The 26,704-nt window shown below is 45.8% G+C and overlaps 1 protein-coding gene across 3 annotated transcripts in view; it reads left to right on the top strand.

Moving 5' to 3' along the window:
* PDSS1 (decaprenyl diphosphate synthase subunit 1) overlaps positions 1 to 26,704 on the top strand; it is a 37,914-nt gene that overhangs the window by 4,480 nt on the left and 6,730 nt on the right. For 2 of the 3 annotated variants that reach the window (XM_074358050.1, XM_074358051.1), the window contains exons 2-9: positions 28 to 92; positions 925 to 1,045; positions 3,389 to 3,519; positions 11,852 to 11,993; positions 14,555 to 14,666; positions 14,768 to 14,877; positions 22,594 to 22,674; positions 22,779 to 22,892. In XM_074358050.1, coding sequence (XP_074214151.1) covers positions 28 to 92; positions 925 to 1,045; positions 3,389 to 3,519; positions 11,852 to 11,993; positions 14,555 to 14,666; positions 14,768 to 14,877; positions 22,594 to 22,674; positions 22,779 to 22,892 — 876 coding nt within the window. Of the gene's footprint in view, positions 1 to 27; positions 93 to 924; positions 1,046 to 3,388; positions 3,520 to 11,851; positions 11,994 to 14,554; positions 14,667 to 14,767; positions 14,882 to 22,593; positions 22,675 to 22,778; positions 22,893 to 26,704 lie in introns of those variants that run through there. The other variant, XR_012504136.1, reaches the window with a different exon arrangement.

Below are 26,704 nucleotides of genomic sequence, written 5' to 3' on the forward strand. Positions count from 1 at the left end.
CATATTCTTAATACTTTTATTTTATAGGTGTCCTATTTTAATCTTGTGAAGAGTTTAACATCTGCCTTTCCAATTATGTATAGTATATCACGGTAAGTTTATATCCATACTGCACCTGCTAAAATTATTAGTCACATTGCCAGTATATTTCTGTTCTGAATTGTGGTGGGCTGGTCTACCACACTGAACGTTGTTTAACTAAGCCCCACAGTACTTGCTCTATGTGATCTCTGCGTTTTCAAAAAATGAGAATACAGTCATCCCTTAGTATCCATGGGAGATTGGTTCCAGGACCCTTCCCCTCAGATACCAAAATTTACAGATGCTCAAGTCTGTTGTATAAAATGGTGTCATATTTGCATATAAACCATGCACATCCTCCCGTATGCTTTAAATCATCCCTATTTGACTTATAATACCTAATACAATGTAAATGCTATGCAAATGGTTGTAAATACAGTGTAAATGCTATGTAAATAGTTGCTGGAGCGTAGCAAATTCAAGTGTTGCTTTTTGGAACTTTCTGGAACTTTTTAAATTTTCAGTCTGAGGTTGGTTGAATCCATGGATGCGAGACTCGCAGATACAGAAGCCTGACTGTACAATAAAATTTAAAATAAACTCAGAGCACAATGAACATAGTTTAGTCTTTCTTTGATTTTGTGGGTTCCAAGGTCCTGGTTATAAAAAATATACTATCAGTGTATCGTTGAGCAAGAATGAAATTCTGTATGTTTTTCTAAGTTATAATGACCTTTTTGTATCAATGCTTAATTTCCAGTAAGTATCTGGGCTTCAGTTTTCCATCATCTGACTCTGTTACATGTATATGCATGGGTGTATATAATTCTTACTTAAAAATGAAGTTGTCTCACGTAATAAAATAGCGCTGTCTTCCATTGTGTGCATTTCTGCTGCTTCCAGGTTCCATCACACGACGCCAGCAGCGTGCTGCTGTAGTAAGACACGGAGCGGTGAGAGGTACACCGATCCTTTTAAACTTGGTTGGAGAGACTTGAAAGGTCTGTATGAGGACATCAGGAAGGTAAGCTATTTCTGCGATGCTGTGAAGTAATGTTGATCTCTTAGAACTACGAGACAACAGGGCAGACTTCCAGACGTGGGCTGTGCCATTGCAGACTTGACTCACGAATGTCAAGTTTCAAATGTGTCTTGAGCAACAAGGATGGGGCAACGTGGAGGATGCAATATGTGTTACCATCCAGTGAGGGGTGACGCCAGAGTTGGGAAACTAGGTGGGGGGGGAGGCACAGGTGCAGGTACAGGCAGCACATAGAGTCCTCTCTAACCCTTCCTCTCCAAATCATCACCTGCTCCAGGCCTGGTGAGGCCCTGAAGCCACCGGTGACTCCTGCTCCTGTCTTCCTTCCAGTTCTGGGTATCAGTGCCAGGCTGCCCCCAAAGAGGCCTTTCTTCGTTAATCATCCTATCCCCCCAATTTTCAGTAGTCCCCAACCTCACGTGGGTTCTCAGATGCTGCCCTGAAGTAGTCACATGTCCCCCGTCGACTTCCTTCCCTTTCAGGGTTCTGTGCTTTCCCCCCACAGCCCCCACCCCACTGTCCTGATTTCTCAGCACCGCCACTTCCTCTCTGGTGGGCCAGGCAGAGGCCATGAAGGAGGAACTCCCTGCACGGCTGCTCTGTGTCACCGACAGTCTGGGCCGGCTGCGGGCCTGCCTCCTCCTCCCACCCAGGGAAGTCAGTGTTCCCTTCTTTCCACTGTAGTCCCTGGACCTCTGGTGACAGTCCCATCCCCTTTGCCTCCTCCTTGGCATTCTAGGAACCCCATCTGTATTTCCCTGTCCTCTTCATTATCTGCAGACTCGCCCTCTTCATTCTGTCTCAGATCCATTTCAGATGCTCCAGCTTCTTCCTGTCCATCTTTTAAAGGACTCAGCCTTGGCCCCGAGTCCCGCCCATCCCCATCCCATGTGCCCCACTCCCTCTCTCTGTTGCCCTTCCCCATTACTCCACCATCTCAGTGGGCCTTCCTTTCCAGCCTCTCTCGCCTCTGAAGCGCCTTTGCTCAGGTCATCAGTGGCTCTAAATCCAGCGGCACATCCAGTTTGTATTTTCCTGGGCTCCTTCAACACTGGACGCTGGTGACCACTCGCCTCCGCAACACCCATCCCTTGTCTTCTGCTCTTTCCTGGCTCTGACCCTGGCCATCCTTCAGTTGGCGTCCTAGGTCCCTCTCGACCCCTCCTCACCACCCCCTTTGTTTTCCCATTCCCTGGGGTTCTTTTGGCCCCTTCTCTCTCTGTGTCTTCAGTTTACCCCTTTCCATGCTTATGAGTCCCAGATAATATCTCTGGTCCGGATTGAATTCTCTCTCCTAAACACATACATCTGACTGCTCACTGGGCAGCTCCATGGAGTGTCCGTGATGGTCGCAAACTGACAGATCTGAAGCTTTACTTTCCCCTACGAGTTGTTCTTTCTCTTGTTTTTCTTGTTGATTGAAGGTTGCCACCCAGGAACCTCGGAAGCACCCTCGACCCAGCTTTTCCCTTCCCCTCCTTGTCCTCCTCCCCTGCCGTCAGTCCCCCTGCCTTAGGGTTCTCCTCAGAGCCTCAGGGGCTCTGGGTCCATAGGTAGCTCCCACCGCTCCTGGGACAACAGCTCTGTTTACCCCAGTAAGTCCCTGGTGGCAGAGACAAGAAACACATGCCCCCTTCTCTTCACAAATCAAAATCCTCCTTATCCTTTAACCCCCGGTCAAAGCTTATCTCCTCCATGAAATGTTCGGTTTTTCTCATCCACACTGATCTCCCCATTCTCTGAACTTTTAATTCATTTAATTGTTCAAGTTATACCACTGTATAACTACTGAATAGTTCATATTAAAAGTTTGCTTCCCCAACTCAATTGTAAGCTCCTTCCCATCAGGTAAACCGTGTCTCACACTTTCTCTGTGAACCTTTGGCTTGTCTGTGGTTAAATGGCTGAGCCAGACTCAGCCTGTGCTCCTGCCCGGCCGCCATCTTGACTTCTGGCCCCTGGTACCCCGATACCCCCCAGCCTCCTGCTTCACTGGCTCCCACACTCCCGTCTTTGTCCTCCCCCTCTGTCTTCCAAGCTGCAGCCAGCTCTGTTTCTCTCTCTGTCCAGCTGTCACTGGGCCACCTGGTGCTTCCCTGCCACGCCTGTTGTCTCTTGGGGTCACTGGGGCAGGCGGGGGCCAGCCAGGCCCTGCTCATGGCCCAGCCGCAGGGCAGCCAGGTTTGTGGTCATACAATGTTGGACCTGAGTGCTGAGTTTCTCACCTGACATGAATACACTAAAATCAAAGTTTTACGAAAGAAAGCCCGTTGCTTTTTTGGTGCAGGTATGATGCCATACTGACATAGAGAAACTTTATTTCAGGAACTATTCATATCTACAACAGAACTGAAGGAGATGTCAGAATACTACTTTGATGGGAAAGGAAAAGCCTTTCGACCAATTATTGTGGTGCTAATGGCCCGGGCCTGTAACATTCATCATAATAACTCCCGGTGAGTTACTCATTTTCTCTCCTCTGTTGGTTTTATACTTGGCCAACCTTCCTTCCCAAGGTTACCACTTAGTTTCCTGTGTAGGAAGCATCTTGTAGCTGAGAATTCACTTTGTGATGAGTAGTTTCTGGCTTTGCATTTCTCAGGTCACCCTGGAGTCTGGTCTGGGCATGTTCCTTTCCCACACTTTTAAATGCCTGTAGGGGAACAACAACTTCAGCTGCGAATAAACATTTTGGAAAGCATTTTCAAAGCCAAAATCCATTTTCTCACTGAGAAGTGAATACCAGGATGTATGCATACTTGTGATCATTGTGCACACCAAGCTGTTAGTGCAAAGGTTGATCTTTATAAAGTCATGAGTCAGACCCAGATTCTGGGCCCCACACCCTCTGCAGTGCCTAACTTCCTGCAGCCTTCACAAACAGAGAAATCTTAAAAGATAATATTTTGAACTTCTGTGTTTCGAATATATATACATTTTTAAAATGTTAAAACAACTGCAATTTTTTAATATTAAAGGAAATCTTAAGACAAAAGATTTACCCAGAACCATTATTTTTTAAAACTCTTTGCCACATTACTGGAGTGTCTTCAGTTTTTATTTTTATGTCAGATCATCTGTTGCTGGAAACTCCAGAAGACCAGAGTGTACTGATAGATTTCCCTAGTGTTGAACATCTGTGTCACATTCCTTTTCCTTGGCGGGTAACATTCAAGGTTTGCCGGCACTGAGTTTGAGATGCTGTGGGAACGAAGTTGTTCGTGAGCACAGGCTCACCTCTGCCCACAGCCATCTGCGCCCCACTACTGTGCCACCCCAGCGCATCACAGCATGCTCTGGGGTGTCTCCTGCTCACCCGGAGAACTCTCCAGGGGCTCGCAGTGTTATCTGAACAAGCAGTGAAATCTCTGGCAATGACCATTCACCCAACATCAGGACCAATTTCACGTCACCTGAAAGGCAGAGCAGCAGAAACGCTCCCTCTGAAGAAGACTGGAAATACCTCTCACGTGGTATGGAACCGGGCTTCTCAGCCTTGATGCTACTGACATTTGGGGCCAGATCGTTCTTTACTGTGGGGATAGTTGTGTGCATTGTAGGTTGGTTGCCAGCACACCTGGCTTGTCTCTGTTAGATGCCAGTCGTATTCCTCCCCAAGTTGATGACAAACAAAAAGTGTCTCCAGACCTCGCTAGATGTCCCGATGAGCAAATCATCCCTGGTTGACTAGTCTAGAGAGAGTGTGTGTTTATGTTTTTAATGTCTCAGATTAATGCATAATATCGTTCGTCACCCTCAGAGATAACATGGGAAGGAAGATATTCTGCACTGCTTCCAATCCTGTCCACTGTTATCCTCATAGTCAGAGTCTTTCCACTTTTCATCATTGAAACTGCATAAATGTCGGTTGCAGGAAAAAATGGGAGACTGTAGCACAGAAAAGGCATTGCTAGTTTAAAAAGTAAGTTCAACTCGGCCTTCCCAGGGATGTTCTAGCTACAGCTTCATCGTCCCCGTAGGTGGTGGGAGTGGGGCTTACTGGAGGCACCGGACGGAGGCCGTGTCCAGCACTGGGATGTGGCATGATTTGGGTGGTACAGTAGGCTAACAGTATTACCCTCCGAACCCCAACTTCTTGAGAATTCTTACTTCCTAAGGACCCTTTTGGATCAGGCTCTTAATGGGCTAAATATCTAGCTGTCACTCCCATGCCACTTAAAGCAGGGAGGGGGTGTGGGAGAGCTTCTGGCCGTTTGTGATCTTGCTGCTGAGTGGTTTAGAACAATGTGGGGCGGCAGTGGCTGGAGATTCAGGGCAGGAGCACACGGGCCTTGGGTTCCAGCCAGGGCCCCCAGAACCCCTTCCAGGGCTTCACCTGCCGCCTGCTGGCCTTGGCAGAATTGAGAGAGGCCTGCTTTATCACCTTGCAGTTGAGGTGTAATGGCTCCCCTCAGGCTTCTCAGACGTCGTCATCTTGCTTCTGAGACTTGTGTTCCGTACGTTAGCAGTAATCCTGGAGGAGATTTTAGAAAACAGGATAAACAGATACCTTAAGAAGTGATGGAGGAGGGTGCTATACCTTCTATTGATTTTTCTCTTTTTCCTTTAGTAAGCTTTTCAGTTGTCCATTTTATGTTCCACCCTCAATTACTTTACTGGGAATTCTTCACCTGAGGCCTGTGGGAGTTATGGGGGGTCTGTGAGCCCCTTAGAATCATATGCAACATCTTTTGTGTGTTTGCATTGTTCTGAGGAAAAGTATACATAGATTATAATATATTCTCAGGGTAATATGGCCCAAAAAGTTCAAGACTATTTTTCCTCTGTGTCCTGAAAAGCACCAGTACCTGGGCAGGTCTAGTAGGAATGCACACAGCAGATGATCAGACTTGAGAGGCCCAGGAAGCAGTTATGCCAGATTCTGAGCCATGCGGGCCGCGCCCCGCTTCAGGGAAGGACCTTTGCTGGGCCAGGTGCTGTTGGTGAAGAGCCTTCGGTTCTCAGCCTCTTCAAGGGTTGCGTCATAAAGGGTTGCAGAGAATCCTCTCAAACAAGCCAGTACACATCCGGGGACCCATAGATGAAGGGCTGTTCTAGCTCAGAGCACGCAATGGAGGGGCCTGTGTTGCAGAAGCTTTTCCCTCCACCCAGCGCTGTTTCTCCCCACCCCCGCCCCACCCCCGACGGGCACTCCTGAGCAGACATCCTGTACTTTCAACTGGATAATCTGCTTCCGGGAGAACTCAGCCCACAGCAGAGTTCAGCCAAACCCAAACTACCTGTAGGTCAGGACTGACTTTATCAAGAATCCAGATCAAAAGTGAGCTTTGTAAGAAATTGATTTCTATGAAATTGCTCTACTTACTGAATACAACAAAGCATCTTGTCCCTAGTAAGCCCCACCTCTCCTGCTCAGCGGCCTCGTTGAGGGCACCTGTTCTTATCGTTGTTGATGCCATCTGTTCCTGGTGGAATCTTCCGGCACTGGAAGGTGGATGTCACTGCCAGTGACTGGGATAACGGGCCTGCTCAAGTTGCACTGGGCGCAGACTGATTGATCTTGACTGTACAGACAGTCGAGTGGCATTGACTCCCACTAGCCCAGGTTACAAAGCCAGACGCTGACTAGCTAAAACACTGTAAGAGGCAGTGTTCACAGTAGTTAATAGGTCAAGTTTCCAAACGTGGTAAAAATCTTAAACTCAGAGGAAGTAACTTTTGTGATTCTCATGAAGACAAAGGAAATGACAAAAGCCTGCCCTAGGGAAGCTGTGACAGAGCAGTCATCACAGCCCCGGCTCACATGCATGACTCCCCACATCAGGCCACTGACGATGCTGGAACTGCTCCTGGTTTCTGTGTGTTCCGAGTCATTGAACCAGCTACTGCAGTGGCTGTTTATGGGGTAGTCAGGAGGGTTGGTGCCAAAAGCAATGTTTTTGTCTTTAACCTAGGGTGTGGCACTTTTGATGGGTCTACTCATTGCTAGAATGGGTCTGGGAGTGTGTAAGAAGCGACACCTGCTGAGGCAGAGGAGGCTCTCATGGCCAGATGGTGTCCATTTCATGGGCGAGGTCAAGCTCAAGTGTAAGGCGACATCACTGAGAGCAAGACAGCTGTGGAGCTGTGACCATGCCGGGCGCACAGCCTCTGCTTCCAGCACCCACCGCCCCGCTAAGGCTGATTCGTCGCTGAAGGAGTCAACCTCTCCATTTCCATCAGCTGTGCCCAATTTGAAAAACCCAAATGTTGCATTATTCTGTCACACCCTGGATCCCGCAAGGAAAGCCAGCCTGGATAGGTCACAGGCCTCATAGAACTTCATGGGGGTCGCTCTCCAGTGTCCAAGGATTCCAGGATGCGGTGCTTCTTCAGTAGCAAGAAAACAAACAGTAGCAGGAAGCCTGTATCATTTATGATGCCGCATTGCCGACATCTGTTTTCACCTGGAGATAAATCTGAATATTCAGGAGCTGCTGCTCTTGGATGTCAGTTCTTTTCTCTTGATATTAAAACTCCTAATGGATTCATGACTGTTAGGATCAAACTTAAAACTGCCTTTCCCAGCAAAGAAAGTCTTCACTCTAGCCCGGTGTGTTTATTTGGGTTTATGAAGGTGACTGACCTGCTTCGGCAGGTGTGGGCTCGCAGGCATCCCACTCTGCCCTTCCTCAGATGGGAGGCACGTTGGATGCACCTGCCAGGAGCATCATCCTTAGTGTGCAGGTGAGGAGGGAACAAGGTTGCTGTGCACAGAGACAAAGCCAGGAAACAGAAGTCAGGGCCGAGGGTGCGAAGCGGAGAGCAGGCGGCGTCCAGGGACTCCTTCAGTCCCCCACATGCAGCTGGAACACTGCTGGGAAGGGCAGACCCTTCAAGGTCGTGTCAACAATGAGGAGAAAAAAGACTTTAGACAGATATAATAAAGTCAGGTCATTTTAAGAATCTGATCACTGAAAAGGAAACATTGAGCATCAGCAGAAGAGGCTGGAGAAGGTAAACCGTTAGGCTGAAAAACAGCCCCACAAAAGGTATCCATGTGCTAATGCTGATGGGTCCCAAATGCTTGTCTCCTGAAAGAGGGAGACAGAGGGAGACCGACACGCACAGAAGAGGAGAGACGTGAAGACGGCTGCTCCTGCCAGATGGGAGTGATGTGGCCACGAGCCGAGGCGTCTCCCCTCCAGCCTTTGTGGGGAGCCTTCCAGATACCTCGATTTCAGTCCAGGGAAACTGTTTTTGGGCTTGTGGTCCCCAGAACTGAGAGAGAATTTCTGCCAGTATAACCATACAGTTTGTGGTAATTTGTCACAGAGCCACAGAGAACAGATACAAACCCGGTGGTTTACACCCTGTCACATCAGTGCAAGGAGTGTGCCTGGCAGGGCTCCTCCCTCCCTCTGCAGGTGCCTCTCCTGGACCCCCCAGACTTACAGCGCAGACCTGGGGTAAAGCGGAACACTTCCACGGTGTCGGAAGTTGAGGGACTCAAACTTGCAGCAAGTCAGCTCAGTGGCAGATAAAGCTAAAATTTTATGTGAGTCTGTGTAGATATTGCTCAGCACACAGAACACTTGAATATATGGACTTCCCTCAGGTAACACCTGGGAGATGCAGTTTATTTACATCCTGAGGAATTTGAGACAGAGGCTTCGTTTGCATTTGAAGTTTCTTCCGTACCGAACTGATGCGTGCCCACGCGTGTCCTTTAAAACTCGAGATGTTGCGGCGTGTCAGAGGAAAGGACGGCCACCCTCCCATGGCTGTGCTGTTCAGAGCAGGGGAGACTCTGCACATGGGCTGTGAAGAGACTCGGGGAATCTATCACACGACCTCTGAACTGAGCCCCCAGGTTTCAGGTCACTTCTCAGGTAGCAGAGTGGCCCCTCATGCCTGTGGTTTAGAGGCGGTGCAGCAGGGGGTCTGCTGAGGCTGAGCTTGGGTCAAGACCCCTCTGAGGAAAAGCTTCCACGTGGGCTTACCCCAAGTCCAGTGAGCACCCCCACGTACAGAGCAGCAGCTCCCTGACTTCGCGATCAGATCACCTGGCACGCTGCTTAAAGATGCCAGTTCCGAGCCCCACCGTTAGAGATCGCAGTTCCTATGTCTGAGGGATTTTCAGTCTTGTCTTTTCAAGAGTGTTAATTTTGACATGATGGACCAGAGATGGATATTTAAGAAACACTAAGGTTGTCAGAGTTCTAAGAAGCAAAGTGAAAGACTTATCTTTAGAAGTCAGAAGAGATAAAAAAACAGAAAAAGATTTTGAAATAGAAATAGAGCCCCCTGTATGCCACTGGAGAACTCTGTTTTCCATCCACCCTGTGTAGATTTGGGAATTTAAGTGTCTCTGTTAAAGTGAAACCACATTTACCACTTAAATTTATCTGCTTCCCTCATTTGTTCTGAGCCAAGATGATCCACTGACAGGGTTTGATTTTCTTTTTAGAGACACTTTTCCCACACCGGGGGATTACTTGTAATTTGTATGTATTAGTGTGACTAGGGGAACAAAGTATTTTCTTTAACTCACATGTGAGCTTGGTGAAGTGTACGTGGGGAGGTCATCATTCTGTCACTCTACCTATTTCTGTCTGTGCTGGAAATTCTTCATTATGAAAATCTTGTTTTAAACTGAATGAAGAGGGGAAACTTGACTTTCCAGGGGGCTGGCTGAGTCATCGCATGGTGGACAGAGCCGCCTTTCAGGACGAGGGGCCCCCTTTTCTCCCGCTCTCTCACCTGGCTGGCTTTTCTTAGCTCATCTCCTGAAGTTGGGAAAGTGTGGCAGCAGGAAGTAGAAATGGTGCCCAGCTTCTGATGGCATGACTCAGTTTGGTACTTCCAAGATTTCATCTTGAAGACAGTGCTAGTTGTTCCTTGTAATCTGGAGATTTGGGTTCCAGACCAAGTGCTGTGCCGTGGACACACTGTGGCGGTGTTTTCCAGATAGAAGCTGACACACACCAAAGCCTCATTGTAGAGGAAAAAGTACATCAGGAAAAATGATAAAGTGTCTAAAATATGTTTCTCCTAGGTAGGGGCTGTGTCACAATGCCAAGGAAGAACATTCTAAGCAGGAATCCTGTTTCACCCGTCGGGAATTTAGCCATACAAAATGGCATTTTTTACATACATGTAGAGTCTATGAAATTTCAAACTACTGTAAGAAATCTTTGTACTTGGAAGATACTAAAACAAAGACAAAAGCCCCAGCATCTCAGTGAGCACTCCTGTCCGAGTGCAGCTCGGCAGCAGGGGCCCTGCCTGCCGACGTGGTTTGTGCTGATGGACGTGGTACCCAATCTGTAGATGCGTGAAGAAGGCTCGAGTCTTACCAGCTGTTTTAATGTCAGATCTGCTATTAACCAGTAGCAGGTGTATATTTTAGTGAGTGAAATTCAGTTGAGAAAATATTCTAAAAACATAGCCTTTTATATTTATTTAAAAAAAACTGTATAAGGCTACATCTGTTCTTGCACAAGCAACTCAGATAAGACAGGATCCAGTAAATTTACCTGAAAAATATTTAAGGTCCAAGCTTCCTTCTCTAGGCTTTGTGAATGGCTTGCTGAGGGATTTAGAAAAAGCTTAGAAGCTGCCTAGAGCTCCGTTTTCTCCTCAACCAAAGTGGTTTTGTAGAATGATTTGTACCCCCTTCTCGGTTGCTTTACTCCTGCCCCTCGGAAAAATGTGTTGTGATCTGAAGCATCCAGAACTGTTGAAGTTGTGACATATTAATAAATAATGAGCAGCACTTTACAGTTGATTTCCGGGCTCACAGCAGTTGGAAGTTTCTGAGGTTTAGTTCTAAAAATCTTAAGAGTTGTCGGCAAAGCACCACATTTTAAAATTACATTTAAAGCAAGTCAGGAAGATACCGTTCGGGCTGATTCGGTGTTTGCAGTTAAATCCCAGCATCTGTAGTGCAGTTCCACTTCATTTTTCACGGCTTCTGCTAGATCTGAGGAATTCGGATGAGCACTGGCTTTTGCAGATATTCAGATTAGATTTTTTTTTTTTTTTTTAAAGAAAAAGCCACATTTCAGTATACCTCTAACGCTTCTCTCTGAGAGAGAACGTGGTGATGTTTGCAAAGTAAGGTATTGGAATAAGTGAAACGTTTGGTTAGCATGTGTTTAAGCCAGCCTTCTGTTTTAGGTTCAGAAAATTCAGCTGGTTATTTTCCTCAGTTTGATTTTTTGGAAATTCAGTTTTTAAAAATTCGCATAGATGATGATGATTAAAAAGAAATGGGGTTCCCTTTTAACTGTAAAACTCACATCAGTCTGTCTTCTTGGGAGTGCTTCTCCTGTGTTTTGTGTTAAGTCTGGGAAGTGAACATTTAAATTTCTAATTTGCAGGTTAAATATGAATTGGAATTAGGGATTCCAGCAGGTCTTCTTACTAAATATTTAAGCTAATATTAAATTCACCCGTCTTCCCCATCCATCCCTGGGATTTAATTATAACCTAATTGTAAACTTGATCAACTGACTCAGACCACCGTTACAAGACATAAAGACAGTTCTTCAGCCTGATACCCAGACTTCTAAGATGTTTATCCTTTTTTTGTCATTAATTATATAAATTCTACTTCTTAATGTGTCCCTAAAATATAATCCTGGTGCAGGGTATCTTCTGCGTTTTTAAAATGTTCTCCAGAAGATAGAATTGACTATGTAGGGAAGCCGAAGTTTTTATGCAGTTTCTCTTAGAGAAATAAAATTCTTTATCCTAGATCTGATGTCCAGTTTTCACAAGATGATTGCTAAGAAGGTTATAGGCGGCGTCTGTGTTAAAAAAGCATTGCTTTCTGTTAACTAGAGACATGCAAGCCAGCCAGCGTGCCATAGCCTTAATAGCAGAAATGATCCACACTGCCAGCCTGGTGCACGACGACATCATCGACGACGCCAGTTCCCGGAGAGGAAAACACACAGTTAATAAGATCTGGGGGGAAAAGAAGGTATGGCTTTTGGGTTTTTTAACTCTTTCTTAGCAAATCCCACGTTCATTGGATTGCATTTATTTTTCAGAGTTGTCTCATTGAAAAATGAAATATGCTTCCTCAAATGTGGTCTGCCAGCTTTCAAAATAGTTTCCATGTCTGGTCTGTATATGGCTGTTTGATCATAGATAATACCATAGGGAAAAAAAAAAAATTTAGCATTCCAGTTTATTCACAGTTTTATATAGAATTTGGTTAAGGAAAGAGAGTTTTGTAGTTATCCAGAAAGCATATTTCATGAGGAATCACACCTTTTGCTTTGGGGCTGAGATCACTCAGATTCATTTTAATTACTTTATGTATTAATTGCCACATGCCGGAGTGTCAGGGCAAGTAAATACAACTAAAACTATGTGTATATATGTCTGAATACCCATCTGTATCTATCTCAGAGGGGTACTGTTCACCCATGAAATTTTTACATTTTTAAATAGAGGCACTATAATTGAGTTGGTTCATGTGTATGTGTTACATATTTCATTAACATTTCTTGAAGGGGACGTGTAGAATGTGGAGTCTTGCTTGAGGATGTTTAAGTCATGGGTTGAGGAAGGGGTGAAGTTGGGCAGACAAGAGGGAAGACCCACAGGCCTCCTGGGAGCAGCGTCTCCCAGCACACGGGCACCCCCTCCCCTGCCCTCCCGAAGCACAAACACAACATTCACGGGATGGAAGTTTCCCTCCCCCTCCCTCCTCCTCCCTCCCCTGTCTGTTGGACCTGGTTCCCACCTGTTTTCTAATTGGATTCAAAGAAGAAATGCATCTTAATTATTATCTTGACATGCTGGTTTTGCTGTGTCAAGCCCTGCAGTTTCAATGGTAAGCCTTTGATTTCAGATTTTAGATGACGAGGTTTTGTGTCCTGTGGACAGAACTCCATGCATCAGACTGTTGGTGGGAAGGGTGGAGTTGCATTGTGGAGAGGTCACGGGTGACCCCGTGACATGTCCTGCAGTCGGCTGTGGCCGTTTTCAGGGCCTGTCCTAAAGCCTTAGTACCCGAGTGTATGGGTGGAGGAGGAGGAATGAGTGAACAAGTTAAGGTTTTCTCCTTGGCTGGTCCCCTCTGCCAACTGCCTCTACTTTTCTGAGCACACGTGAAAGACTGTGTTTCCACTGTCACCTGCCTCTGAGCTGTGAGACTGGTCTGCCCTGCACAGGGCCGCCTGCCAGTCTCCTCCACTATTCTGTCCCTCAAACAAAACTACTGTGTTACCAGTAAAAATCCATTCACAGAATAGCTTCTCCATGAGCCTCGTTCCCCTTCCTGGGACCCTGGCACATCTTTCCCTTAGCCCCTTGCCCTAGCCATCCCCAAGGTGGCAGCTTCAGTTCCAAATGCTGGAACCTTTTGGCCTCTGGGATCCCCGGGGCTAGGAGAGGAAAGAAGTCAAAGCCTAGAGGTCCTGAGCTCTCAGTGGCTAGTGATGTAGGGGTGGATGTGTGTGTGCTTGTATATCGTAATGTGTACAGTGATTTTATAAGTGTATAGTCACGTTTATATCAATTGTATAGCTTATACAATATACGTTACACAAAATGATCAATTGGTAAACATACTGAATGTCACTGATTTTAGAAACTAGAGAACAGACATTAAAAATTTAAAATGTGGTAATGTTGCAAATTCCATGAATTAAGAGCTCCATGAACTCTGTCATTTATAGCTACTCTGTAACACTTACACATGTCTTTGTGCAGATTAGTGTATTTGATTACAGCGTGTAATTCAATCATGCATAATTTATAATTAGTTTTAAATACAGTATAGACATGTACTCACAATCTAAAGAAGATTGGAAAAATGTTATCTAGGGTTTAGTGAAAAAGATTTTTTATCCTGGAATGAGGGGCAGTGTCATGGTATGCAAAGAGCATTGAGCTTGGAGCCAAGATTCCTTGGTTAGTTTTCATTGAGAAAAGCGTGGGTCGTGCCAGGCACTGGTGCATGCTGCATACTAGCTGGACAATTCCCAGTCCGTGCCCTTAGGAGTTTGTAAATAGGAAAAAAATGTGGGAAGACAACAGTGTCCAGGGGATGCCGTGTTCACAGAAGATGAGACAGAGGGTCTGAGTGAACTTCCTGTAGGTGCCACCTGAGTATGCAAATGAGTCTGCCAGGTGAAGAAGGGGAGGGACTTACTGAGCAGAAAAAAACAATAAGTGCAGAGGCTAAACCGCCTGGTTTGAGGGGAGAGCGAATGGTCCAGCGTAACTAAACTAAAGGCAGCTGTGTTTTGCCATTTTGCCCTTTTTCCAGGGCCAGGAATGAAGCCAGAGGGTCAGCTACTTCCCGCCTCCTTCAGCTCTGAACTGGAAAGACAGACCCCGTAATCTCTGAGAGCCAATCCAGTTCAAACACCTCCCACATCTGTGATTGATAACATCATGCTGAGGAAGAGGAGGGGGAAAATCTTAGACCCAAGGGGACCCCGCCCTCCCGTTCAGTGTTTCTCTTCTGAGAAGTCAACTTCATTGGCTCCAATGCTCGGATACTTTTAAGTTTTTCTTCTTTTCTAGGCTGTCCTTGCTGGGGATTTAATTCTTTCTGCGGCATCGATGGCTCTGGCACGAATTGGAAATACAACTGTTATATCTATTTTAACCCAGGTGATTGAAGATTTGGTGCGTGGTAGGTTAATTCTGACTTTTCTTCTTTTTTATTTAATCTCCTAGGATTTTGGCAGGCAAAAAAAAATCCATATCTCAAATGACCCCTTTCTTTCTTTATAGGTGAATTTCTTCAGCTTGGGTCAAAAGAAAATGAGAATGAAAGATTTGCACACTACCTTGAAAAGACATTCAAGAAGACTGCAAGTCTGATTGCCAACAGTTGTAAAGCAGTATGTACGTCCTGTCTTTTTTCAAGTTAAAAAAACAAAAACAAAAACAAAAAACCTCCTAGCTTTTCCTTGGGAGCTAATTCTCCTAGAAAAAATTTCACTGGAGAAACTTAAGTAGTAATCAGAATCCCAAGAGGTCATTAAGAAATGAATTACCTCCCGCAAACAGCAGAGAACTTCTGTGGTTTTCACCTTTGCTGACTTCTTCTGCTATGCAGACATTAAGTTTTCATCTTTCCTCCCAAGGATTGAATGAAAATAAGCTTTATAATATATTCCCCAATCTAACTTCCAAACTGCAACATTTTGAGCAACTTATCATAGTTTCTCTTGTGATTATCACACACTATGCCTGACATTTTACACATACAAAGTTATGAAGTACTGTGTTCTTAAATATAACATTGACCCAGAAGAAAATGCACACTAGAGTGTACTAGTGTTCTGTGTACTTCTTTATAAGCAGTAGATCCTCCCAATTTTATGAAATACAAACAAACCATTTTTCCTCCAAGTGTAAACTGAATGTGAACCATAACTTTTTTCACCCTTTGCTTTCTCCTTGGCCTTCTCACCACTCTTCACATAATTTTCCTTTTCAAAAATCAGTTCATATTATCCTTAACCTGTAGACTAAAATGTGGTGTTCAGTGCTAGCTCGTGAATGAGAGACAGTTCTCTCCAGAGAATTGTCCATCTGACCATCTCTCAGCCTAACAGATAAACATGAGATGAAAACTGGGTGATTAAGAGGCCCTTGTAATTAAAGCAACAAGAAAAAAAGGCTTCTAAGAAGCAAATGTCAATTAGTGTCATGATACGCTCAACATAATTACAGCTGAAGAGAGCTTTTTCTCAGGCCTCCCAGGTGAAAAAGTCCCTTGCCAATAGTGTCTCTGTTTGGAAAAGTGTCAAGAAATGTGTGATTGTGAGCCAGAATAGAATGAGGCCAACATTTCTTCCTAAAAAGACCTAATTGAAACCCTGAGGAATGTGAATTATGTAGAACATGCTGGCTGCAATCTTAGCCATTTTTGTCTTTTTATTGAAAGCTTTTTTTTAAATTTCCAAGAAATTTCAAGTGTGGTTTTCAAAAAAAAAAAAAAGAGAGAGAGAGACAAAAATATGATAGACACTAGAATGCTAAATAAAAGAATGACTGATTTAAATGGGCCCCATAAAGCTGTGACATGAGTCCTTCATTGATCATCTTCTACTTGATGATGAAAATCTCCAAGGAGATGGGAGACCCGTCCTCATAAGCCACCACTAGTGTGTTAAGTGACGACCTCACAAGCTTGACACTGCAGTTAGAAGTGCGAGCAGCTGGTGAGGCAGTTGGAACTGGAAACGCTGAGGGTCACTGTCCACACAATGTGGACCTCCCACAGCCACAGCCAGCAGCCCCCATTGGAGCCAGAACCAGACCGGGGCGCTCAGTGATCGAATCCTGCGAAGAGCCCACAGAAATGAACCCATGGCCTCAAGGAAGAACTTAATTCACTGTCCTCTGCTTAGGAAGCCAAAGACAGGATAGCACGCATATTTGATTATGAAGAAGACCTCATTCTTCACAGATTAGCAAGTAAAAAGGGACTTACATAATTAACATGGCTCGACCCTCATCACAAAAGAGATGTTTTACGCCGTCCACTAGGAGGCATGCTGGCTTCATCCCAGAACTACCCGCTTTTCATGTGATTTATTCCTAAGCTCCAGAGCTGTTAGAATAATAAAGCAAAATCATAGTGTGAGCTCTCTGAATAAAAGTTTCTAAATTTAAGTGCCTATGGATAGAGATGTTCCAGAGGTGTTATATATTCAAAATTACTATTTTTATGTGCTCCTGGTATTTAAAACGCAAAGACTGTGGCTTTAAAAGAATGCGTGCAAAGCAAATTAGAGGGGGGAGGGTATAGCTCATGCTTAGCATGCACAAGTTCCTGGGTTCAATCCCCAGTACCTCCTCTAAAAATAAATAGACCTAATTATCCCCCACAAATAATGTTTTTAAAAAGCACATTAGAGTTACCCAAAAAAAGGGTAAGGAAAATTTAAACATCAGAATTGTTACAGAAGAACTAATGGAATTCCAAGATGTTATAGGAATTTGAAGGAAATTTAGCAGCATATAATTCATTGTCCTAAGGATTATTTAATGGAAAATAGTATTGAGTCTGAGAGAGGACTGTTTAGGAGTGATCTGCAACACCAGCACTGATTGATGTCAAAGTAGAAGTAATCTTAAAAGATGATTGGCTGTTGGCTTCTATATGTAGTCATGCCAGATCCATTGTGTAGCTTACCAATGAATGCTGTGACCTGGTCCCCAGAAAATCTGACAGGACTGACACCAGAGGGCCCTGGTGTCTCCTCTCTGCTGTCAGACAGTAGCTGAGCCGGCATTTGAACCTAGAACTGGGTATGATAATCCTGCAGATTCATTTATTTTTCGCACTTTTTTTTCCTGAATTTGTATTCTCTCCAGTGCTGCATGTGGCCTGGAATCAATGGACTGTCTTCCTGTTGCCTCATTTTCAAAGCCACATTGGGCCACTGCAGAATTTTGATATGTGGGTCAAATCTGCAGAACACCTATTTTTTGGATTTTGATAATCTGTAGATAGATCTCACTCCAGTTTTAACAATTTTCGTGTTGTTCTAACAAACGGGAAATTTTTTTTTTCTGGTCCAGAATCCAGTCCAGGAACTCATGTTGCATTTAGTTGTCAAGAATCTTTTTAATTGAAGTGTAGTTGACTTACAATATTGTGCTAGTTTCAAGTGTACAGCAACGTGGTATTAGATATTTCAGATTATTATATATATAAATAATATATATTTCAAATTGTTTCCCCTCTAGGTTATCACAAGATACTGAATGTAGTTCCCTGTGCTGTTCAGTAAATCCTTGTTGCTTATCTGTTTTACTTACAGTAGTTTGTATCGGTTAATCCTGTACTCCTAATTTATCCCTGCACCTCTCTTTTCCCTGTGGTAACTGTAAGTTTATTTTCTATGTCTATGAGTCTGTTTCTATTTTGTATATAGATTCATTTATATTATTTTTTAAGATTCCACATATAGGTGATATATTTGTCTCTCTGACTTACTTTGCTTAGTATAATATTCTCTAGGTCCATCCATGTTGCTACAAATGGCAGTATTTTAATTCTTTTTTCATGGCTGTGAAATAATATTCCATTATATTGGATGTGTATATATGTGTGTGTGTGTGTGTGTGTGTGTGTGTACACACACACACACACACACACCCCAAACACATCTTCTTAAGCCAGTCGTCTGTTGATGGACACTTGGGTTGTTTCCATGTCTTGCTTATTGTAAATAGTGCTGCTATGAATATTGGGGGTACATGTATCTTTTCGAATTAGAGTTTTTATCTTTTCCAGATACAGACCCAGGAATGGGATTGCTGGATCATATGTAGCTCTGTCTTTAGTTTTTTAAGCAACTTCTGTACTGTTTTCTATAGTGGCTGCACCAATTTACATACCCACTAACGGTGTGAAAGGATTCTCTCTTCACACCCTCTCCAGCATTTGTTATTTGTTGACTTTTTAATGATGGCCATTCTGACCGATGTGAGGTGATACCTCATTGTAGTTTTGATTTGCATTCCTCTAATTAGCGATGTTGAACATCTCTTCATGTGCTCATTGGCCATCAGCGTGTCTTCTTTGGAGAAATGTCTACTTAGGTCTTCTGTTCATTTTTTGTTTGGGTTGTTTGTTTTTTTTGATATTGAGTTGTATGAGTTATTTGTATATTTTGGATATTAACCCCTTGTCAGTGGCGTCATGTGCAAATATTTTCTCCCAGTCTGTAGGTTGTCTTATTTTGTTGTTGGTTTCCTTTACTGTGCAAAAGATTTTAAGTTTGATTAGGTCTCATTTGTTCACTTTTACTTTTATTTCTTTTGCCTTGGGAGACTGACCTAAGAAAATATTGCTGACTTATGTCTGAGAATGTTTTGCCTATGTTCCCTTCTAGGAGTTTTATAGTGTCATGTCTTACATTTAGGTGTTTAAACCATTTGGAGTTTATTCTTGTATATGGTGTGAGGGAATGTTTTAATTTCATTGATTTACATGCAACTGTCCAGCTTTCCGAACACCACTTGTTGAAAGATTGTCTTTTTTCCATTGTATATTCTTGCTTCCTTTGTTGCAGATCGATTGACCGTGGGTGTGTAGGTTTATTTCTGGGCTCTCTGTTCTGTTCCACTGATCGATATGTCTGTTTTTGTGCCAATAGCATACAGTTTTGATTACTGTATCTTTGTAGTATCTGAAGTCTGGAAGGGTTATGCCTCCAGCTTTGTTCTTTTTCCTCAGGATTGCTTTGGCAATTCTGGGTCTTTAGTGATTCCGTATAAATTTTAGGACTATTCTAGTTCTGTGAAAAATGTCCTGGGTAATTTGATAGGGATTGCATTAAATCTGTAGCTTGCTTTGGGTAGGATGGCCATTTTAACAGTATTAATTCTTCCAGTCCAAGAGCATGGGATATCTTTCCATTTCTTGGAATCATCCTGAGTTTCCTTTATCAATGTTATAGTTTCCAATGTATTGGTTTTTCACCTCCTTGGTTAAGTTTATTTGTAGGGGTTTTTTTGGATGAGGTTTTAAATGGAATTTTTTTTTAACCTTCTGATATTTCATTGTTAGCATAAAGAAATGCAACAGATTTTGTTACATTAATCTTGTATCCTGCTGCCTTGCTGAATTCATTTATACATTCTAATAGTTTTTGCATAGAGTCATTATGGTTCTCTGTGTAGAGTATCATGTCATCTGCAGATAGTGACAGCCTCAGATGCAGCTCCAAGCTGCGGTGTGGGGTGGGCAAACCAGAGCACTCCTGCTGGGAAGTGAATGGATGCCCTACCCCTCGCAGGGGCTGTCCACTCAAGACGTGCGTTTCTGTAGCATCACCCATTGTGGATGCCAGGCCCACCACTGCTGGACCCACCCCCACCATATGTGAGGGAAAAATAGGCCTCGTGGACCATACCCCAGGCCCTCTGGGCTGTCTGCGCAACTAGACAAAGTCCTCTCCTGGGCAGACCCCTGAGATTCAGCCCCTAGCCGCCGTTGATACTAGCAGCGCCCCCTGACTTTTGGACCGGGAAGCGCAGGCACAAGGCCCTGCGGCAGCCAAGTGCGCATGTGCGGATCTCTGCAGCTAGCAAGTCGGCACATGCGCACGCCTCCCAGCGGAGTCAGGCCCCTCCAGCCCCTCTGCCCGTCCCAGTGGACCTCCGGGGAGACAGGGGGCTCCCCTGGGTGAGGGGCCTGCCTTTGTGGACCTTCCCGCCTTCCTTCACCATCCCTCCTAGGGACGCTGTCCCATCCTGATGCCTTTTTCTTTTTTTTTTTACCCATCCTACACAGTTATGTAGAGATCTTTTTTGCAGCTTTGGTTGTATAAGAGGTCTTCTGCCAGTTTCCAGTTGGTTTTCTGTGGGAATTGTTCCACATGTCAGTGTATTTTTGATAGGCTTGGTGCTGGGAGGCGAGCTCCTCGGCCTCCTACTCCACCGTCTTGATCCTCTCTGTCCTGAGTCTTTAGTCTCTTAATGGTAATTCCTGGGTATTTCTTTTTTCTTATATCACCTTGGTATTTTGAAGACTACAAGCCAAGTTGTACAAGTTACGTTGTTTCTATTTGGGTTTGTGTGACTGGATCCAGGTTATGAATTTGGTGATTGCGAGCAGTCACTGGAGGGAGACCACTGGAGTTCAACTCTGATCCCACCATTTCCTGGTCCTGCAACGCCTGGCACCTTCTGTGCCTCCGCTCCTTCCTCCTAAGTGAGGGACACGTGAGAAAGCTCAGGAATTGTTAGCTTTTACCATCGTCACCCGCAGAAGAAATATTTATGGGATGTCGTGAGACTTAACTGAGAGAATGTAAAGTGCCCGTCCTACGTACTCCATAAATTTTAATTCATTGAGTTTAGAAATAGAATGGGGTTTTAAAAACCTTCTACTTCTCAGGAAGGAAGGTTGTATTTTTGTGCTGCTTTGTGTGGAGGAAACGGTGTCACCCGCGCTGCGGAACCGCCGTGTGAGGTTTTTTTGTCTAGAAAGGGGTCTCGTTGCGGTCGGAGCTCGGCATTTCCCAGGCAGCCCAGATCTCGCCCCTCTCATCCTTTCAGCCGAGTTGATGCCTTTCTTGACTTCTCTCAAACGTCTAGGCTGTCTTGCGTGTGGTCTCCTAGGGTCGCTCGTGGAAGGGGGATCCCTCCTTACAGCCCGCGGGGCGGTGCCCACGAGGGTGAGGTCTTTGCTGTTGAAAGCAGTTGAGTTTATTATTCACTCAAGTTAAGTGGCAGCCTGACCTTTTATGACGTGTGCGTTTTTATGGAGAACGTTTGGCCAGACATTATGCACTCAGTCATTACGTCGTCAAAGACATCCTCCGGGTTGAGCAGGGAATGGGCCCCGGCTTCTGTTCACAGAGGTGCGTGGGCCACCCGCCCTGTCCTGTTCCTGCATCAAATGCGCCAGGAGGAGGAGGGCCGTTAGCGGTAACAGCAAACATACCAGGGAGGGTTTCCCGGCAGCACCACGTGTGGGCCTGTAAGTGCTTTTGGTCCCACATCTCCCAGATGAGGAGACTGAAGCACAGACTCACTAACACACGAAGGTCACAGTGGTGATTTTAAGGGGCCGCCCTCGCCGGCCAGCTGCAGAGCCCAGCCCTCACCCCCTGGCACACTGATGCCTGAGCCAAGCAGGGTCCCAGCCAGGGGTGGGGGCTGAGGTCAGGGACCAGTGACAGAAGGGCCGGAGGAGCCCCATCTGACTTTCTTGTGGGTCAGTACCTACCTGCCCCCTCCGGTAGAGGAGTGTCCCTCCTGCCCCCATTTTGGTTTTTATCATCTTTGTCCTTTGCAGGGTGGCCTGGCCTGCTTAGCATGCTTAGCAGAGCAGCAGGAAATGTGCTGAGTGGCTGGTGCCAGCTGACTTTTTGGAGTTTTACCAAAGATTTAGAAGTCCTATTTCTCCCCTACTGAAAAGAGGAAAAATGTTTTTATGCAGTTAACTTCTTGTGAGAGAAATCTGGAAACCTTAGGACCAAGGAAAGTCATTTGAGAATGAAGGAATAGTATGTGTCTGAAGCTCGAGGCCTGAGGCTCTTACAGATGCATCAGGAAAAAAACTGCATTTCAAATTAAGTGAAATCACCAAAGATGACTGTAAGAAAGGACTGCAAATGGGGAAATATGGATAGCAATTTCCTGTGTGTGATTACATCAGATTAGATGTCTATCTCTAAAATAAGGGTAAGTCAATGGAAAAATAAAAATAGTGCCAACAGTTTGTCGAGGTTGCCGGGTCCTGGAAGCCAGCATTTCACATTATTGGAGTCTCTTTCTTTTGCATGTCTAAAAGGCTCACAGCAGAACTGGTCCAGTCATCTCTTGGGTTTTTCTGCATGGTGGGAAACACGGCTTACCCTGTGACAGGGGGAAAAGGATGGTTTTCTTAAAGTTTAAGAAAACAATCTGAGGCAGAAATCCTTTCATTAAAAGCACAGGTACTCTGCACGTGTTTGGTCTCCTGGTAGCATCATCCAGCCTCACTGCCTTTTTCCTAAGAGAAAGGATGTGTGGCTCCGTCCACGCGGGGGTTGGCTGCCCTGCTTCTGCCACCCAGCGTCTTATCTCCAGATTCTTTCTTTCAGGTCTCTGTCCTGGGATGCCCTGACCCAGTGGTACATGACATTGCCTATCAATACGGAAAGAACGTGGGCATCGCTTTCCAGGTTGGTCCTCGGCTTGGTCAGCGGGCAGCCTGCTGGTGCGGTGGGACGGGCGGCAGGGACGCTGCGGGGTGGTGCCCGCGACAACCCTTTCTCCCTCCTGCCAGCTGATAGATGACGTCCTGGACTTCACCTCGTGTTCTGACCAGATGGGCAAACCAACATCGGCCGACCTGAAGCTCGGCTTAGCCACCGGCCCTGTCTTATTTGCTTGTCAGCAGGTAGGTTTTATGAACTCTCTGGATGCGCTGCCAGGTAGCCCTGCAGAACCAGTTCCTTCCGGGCTCAGCGGGCGGGCAGGTCTCGCAGGAGATGGAGAAGCGTCTGTAAGAGGGCACAGGGACCGGGGTGTCCAGGCCAGTCATTGTGCCTCTGAGATCCACCTGTGTCCTCCTCTGTAACATTGAGGAGATGACAGCTGCCTCCTGGGGTCGTTGTGAGGATTAACTGAGATAATATTCATGGAGAGACTATGTAAACTAAGAGCGGTGTGCTAAATTTAAGGAGGCGTCAAGAGTGCTTCCATGTATTTGGGGCACTGACAGGGTGGCAGGTTTCCACATCTTGATTGTAGGACAGGACTTTGAGTGTGCCTCAGAGCCCGTTAAAAAGGCCCAGGAAGGGCTTCCAAGCCTGAGAAATCCTCCAGTTCCAGAAGTCTAACGGGACTGTTTGCAGCTCCCAGTGCCTTGGCCCTGGCCGCAAAGTGTCAAGACGTCAGTGGAAGGCACCCCTGGAACCACACAGTCCCTCCTTCCTGCAAGACCGGGGGGCTGTCAGTGCAGGAAGTAAGTACAGCTGCCTTCAGTCTCCTTCCTATGGACGAAAAGCTGCGGGAGCTTCAAAGACGCTGCCGTGACTCACAAGGCAGGCGTTTCCAGAGCCTGCCCTGGCCCCAGGCCACACCGCCTCTGGCCATGCCAAGTGCTGTTTGAAAGAAGTGGGACATTAGCTGGTATTTGGACATCATTTTAATAGATTTTTATCTGAGTAACATTTAATTTGTCATTTAGCAAAGCAGTGAGATGTTCGTCACCATGCCGTGAAATTAAAAATTAGCTCTTTGGCCTCAAATTTTAGTCACTTTTAGTCTTAGAGAGTTTGCCTCCTCTTAGAATTTACGCAGATAAATCGCGTCTTCCAAAGACCTCCATGATTCCATTTTGATATTCTAGAAACCAGCGACCTTACATTTGATCAGTTTCTGACACAAAAGGGGAGAGGGGGAGGGTATAGCTCAGCGGTAGAGAGCATGCCTAGCATGCATTAGGTCCTGGGTTCAATTCCCAGTACCTCTACTAACTAAATAAAGCTAATTACCCCACTTCATTAAAAAAACTAAAAAAAAGGGGGGGGGGGTATTTCATCCACTACCTCGCAGAGCCGCAAACAGGGTCATTCTCAGAAGGCTGGGGAGCTGGGGGGCCGGGGGCCGGGGTCGGGCCGGCTTAGCTCGGGCAACACGTCAGTGGACAGCCGTCAACTGAGGGATGAGGGCTGTGAGCGGAGGTGCTGGAGCAGCGACCCCACAAGGAGACATCTGTCCTGGTTACTGGGCTCCCGCCAGCCTCTCAGCGTGGAGGCAGAGGTGAGAGGTGCCGTGAACAGCTTCTTCCTCCTACAGAGACTAACTCGCCAGCGCGGACCTCAAGAAAAGTATTAATACGAGTACCAGATTCTGACAAGAGTCTGCAAAATCGTGTGCATTAAACGCACGAGGGAGGGACATTTTCTGTGTTACCATTAACCCACAAAAAAACAGAAGATTCACGAGCCAGGGGAAAGTAAGGCACGTCTGAGATGAGAAAGATGAGGCAGTGGCCGCAGAGTGAGCTCCCCAGGCCTGGTCGGGAGACGGGAACGAGGAGCCAGGAGCTGGGGGAGCGCACGGAGCTCCCGCCGCCCAGGAAGCCCCCCTCAGCCCGGCCCCGGTCATCAGGGCAACTGAGGAACACGCTGTCCCCTAAAGAAGCCACAGTCTACTGAGAAGCACTGGGTGCTGTGCCCTTAAACATCTCAACAACTGTAAATAATTGTCACAGGCCCCTTGACGCCAGGTTAACTGCTGAGTCCTGCTTTGACCTTACGGTGACTGAGAACGTTTGCCTCTGCTGACTGTGCTTCACTTCGAGCATACTTCAGAAGGAGCCCCTTTGCCCTCCTTTACACAAAGGAGAGTGACTAACTCTGCTTTCAGATGTGCAGGGGCAAACTCAGCAGGCAGGTGGACCATTCCTCCAGATTAACTTGTTGGTTATCTACAGAGATTAAAAATGATGGTTTGGGAAAAAAAAAAAAAAAAACCAAGGAAAAGGAACAAACAGAAGTTTTCAGTGTCCTAAACCACAGCTCTGTGTGTGTCACTGGGAAAGGCCAGCATCCCAGGGCACACACTCACCCTCACCGCTTCTCCCGTCTGCCCAGAAGGCGGTAGGGAAAGGAGTTAAAAGGAGCTAAAGGCACACCGCAGCCTTAGAGAAGGGACACGGAACGAGGCCGAGCGGGAAGCAGCCCGGGACAGTGCTTGTTTCCCAAGCAGACTGATTGTTCTGTCCTGTAGCGTGTGGGCCAGGAGTGAGTCAAATGCGTGTGTTGTTTTCAAATAAAACACCAAGTTTAGGCTCTGCTACAGATTACATGATCAAAAGTTAGATTCTTAGTCAGAAATTTGTTTGTCAAAAGATTTATGAGGCTCAAGTTGACCTGGGGTAAAACAAGTTCCAAAACTAACATGAGAATGTGCAGTCTCTCCATTGAATGATTTTACGGTTTGCAAAGTTTGGATGTTCTCTCTGACCTCACAGCTCTGCTCTGCGGTAGGTGTTCTGTCCCTTCTACAAATAAGCAAGAGATGCTCAGACTTGGCCAAAATTAAACATCTGGTAAATGGCACCTTGGGCAATAAATGCCCCATGTCTTCTAGGACCAGCACTCACTTTGCTACATGATGCGGAATTCCTGCCACCGCCCATGGTGGCCAGTGCTGGTGCCTGATGGGCTTGTCTGAGCTCCAGGAGTCCCCGCAGAGCAGGGACCCAGAAAGGCACTGGCGACACGCAGAGAAGAGGCTCTGGGTCGGCTCTCACTGTTGTCGGTAACCTGCCCCTTTAGTGGACTAGTAAGATGTCAGTAATTTCTTTCCAGAGGTAGGTGAGTTTTGTTTGCAAGCTAGTTAGTCTTTGAACTTTTCCGTTTACAAACATTGAGTCTCACTGGACCAAGACCAGCAACCTTGGGAAACCACCTTTCCTCTCTCGTTTAGCTTGCTGGGTTGTCTTGATATTGGAGTTTGTTGGACTCAGCGATTTGACAGAAACCCCCTCTTTGGAATTCACTATTTCTGATGTTTCTCTGAGGGAGTTTCCTGATAACAGGTGATACAGAGGATTTAAGAAAAGCTGCCGGATTTCTGGGGAGGTCGCAGGGGCGACCGTGTCCGCCCATGTACACATACTGTCTGCAGAAACAAAACCTGCGTGTTAAAATAGACCTTTAAAGAATATAGGTTGGATTTCAAGATCTTCAGAAACCAAATAGAAGTGTTTTCTCTTTGAGGGGTGATTACGTTAGTTCTCAAATACCCTTTAAAGATCTTTCCTTTCTTGTGCTTTTCTTCTCTCTGTGATCAGTCACCAGACCTAAATGTCAGCCTGTCGTCCGGCTTCCAGCCGCCACCACCAGCCCCTGCACCAGCTGCCCAGGCTTCTGCTACTGTGTGACTAGCTGGTGCCATCATCACCCAAGTCTTGGCTGAGTGATAAGCTCACTACAGTTCACTGATCCCCTCTGTGGTTAGTTAATGGACAGAGTTCACAGTTAGAATCTGATCTGTCCACAGGTGATTTTCCGACTCTTAACAACAGAGCCCAGGCAAACAAGGATCTTCTTCTTCCTCAGTAAATCTGCAGGCAGGCTGGTGTCTTTCCGGCCTGTCACGCTTTTCATTTCCTTGTGCACATTTCGGGGACAGGGAGTGCCCAGGGGGAAGTTTGATATTTGCATATTAAAATTGCACACACAACATGTTTCAAAG

The sequence above is a fragment of the Camelus bactrianus genome, chromosome 35, assembly GCF_048773025.1.
Source record: "Camelus bactrianus isolate YW-2024 breed Bactrian camel chromosome 35, ASM4877302v1, whole genome shotgun sequence".
Lineage (NCBI taxonomy): Eukaryota > Metazoa > Chordata > Mammalia > Artiodactyla > Camelidae > Camelus > Camelus bactrianus.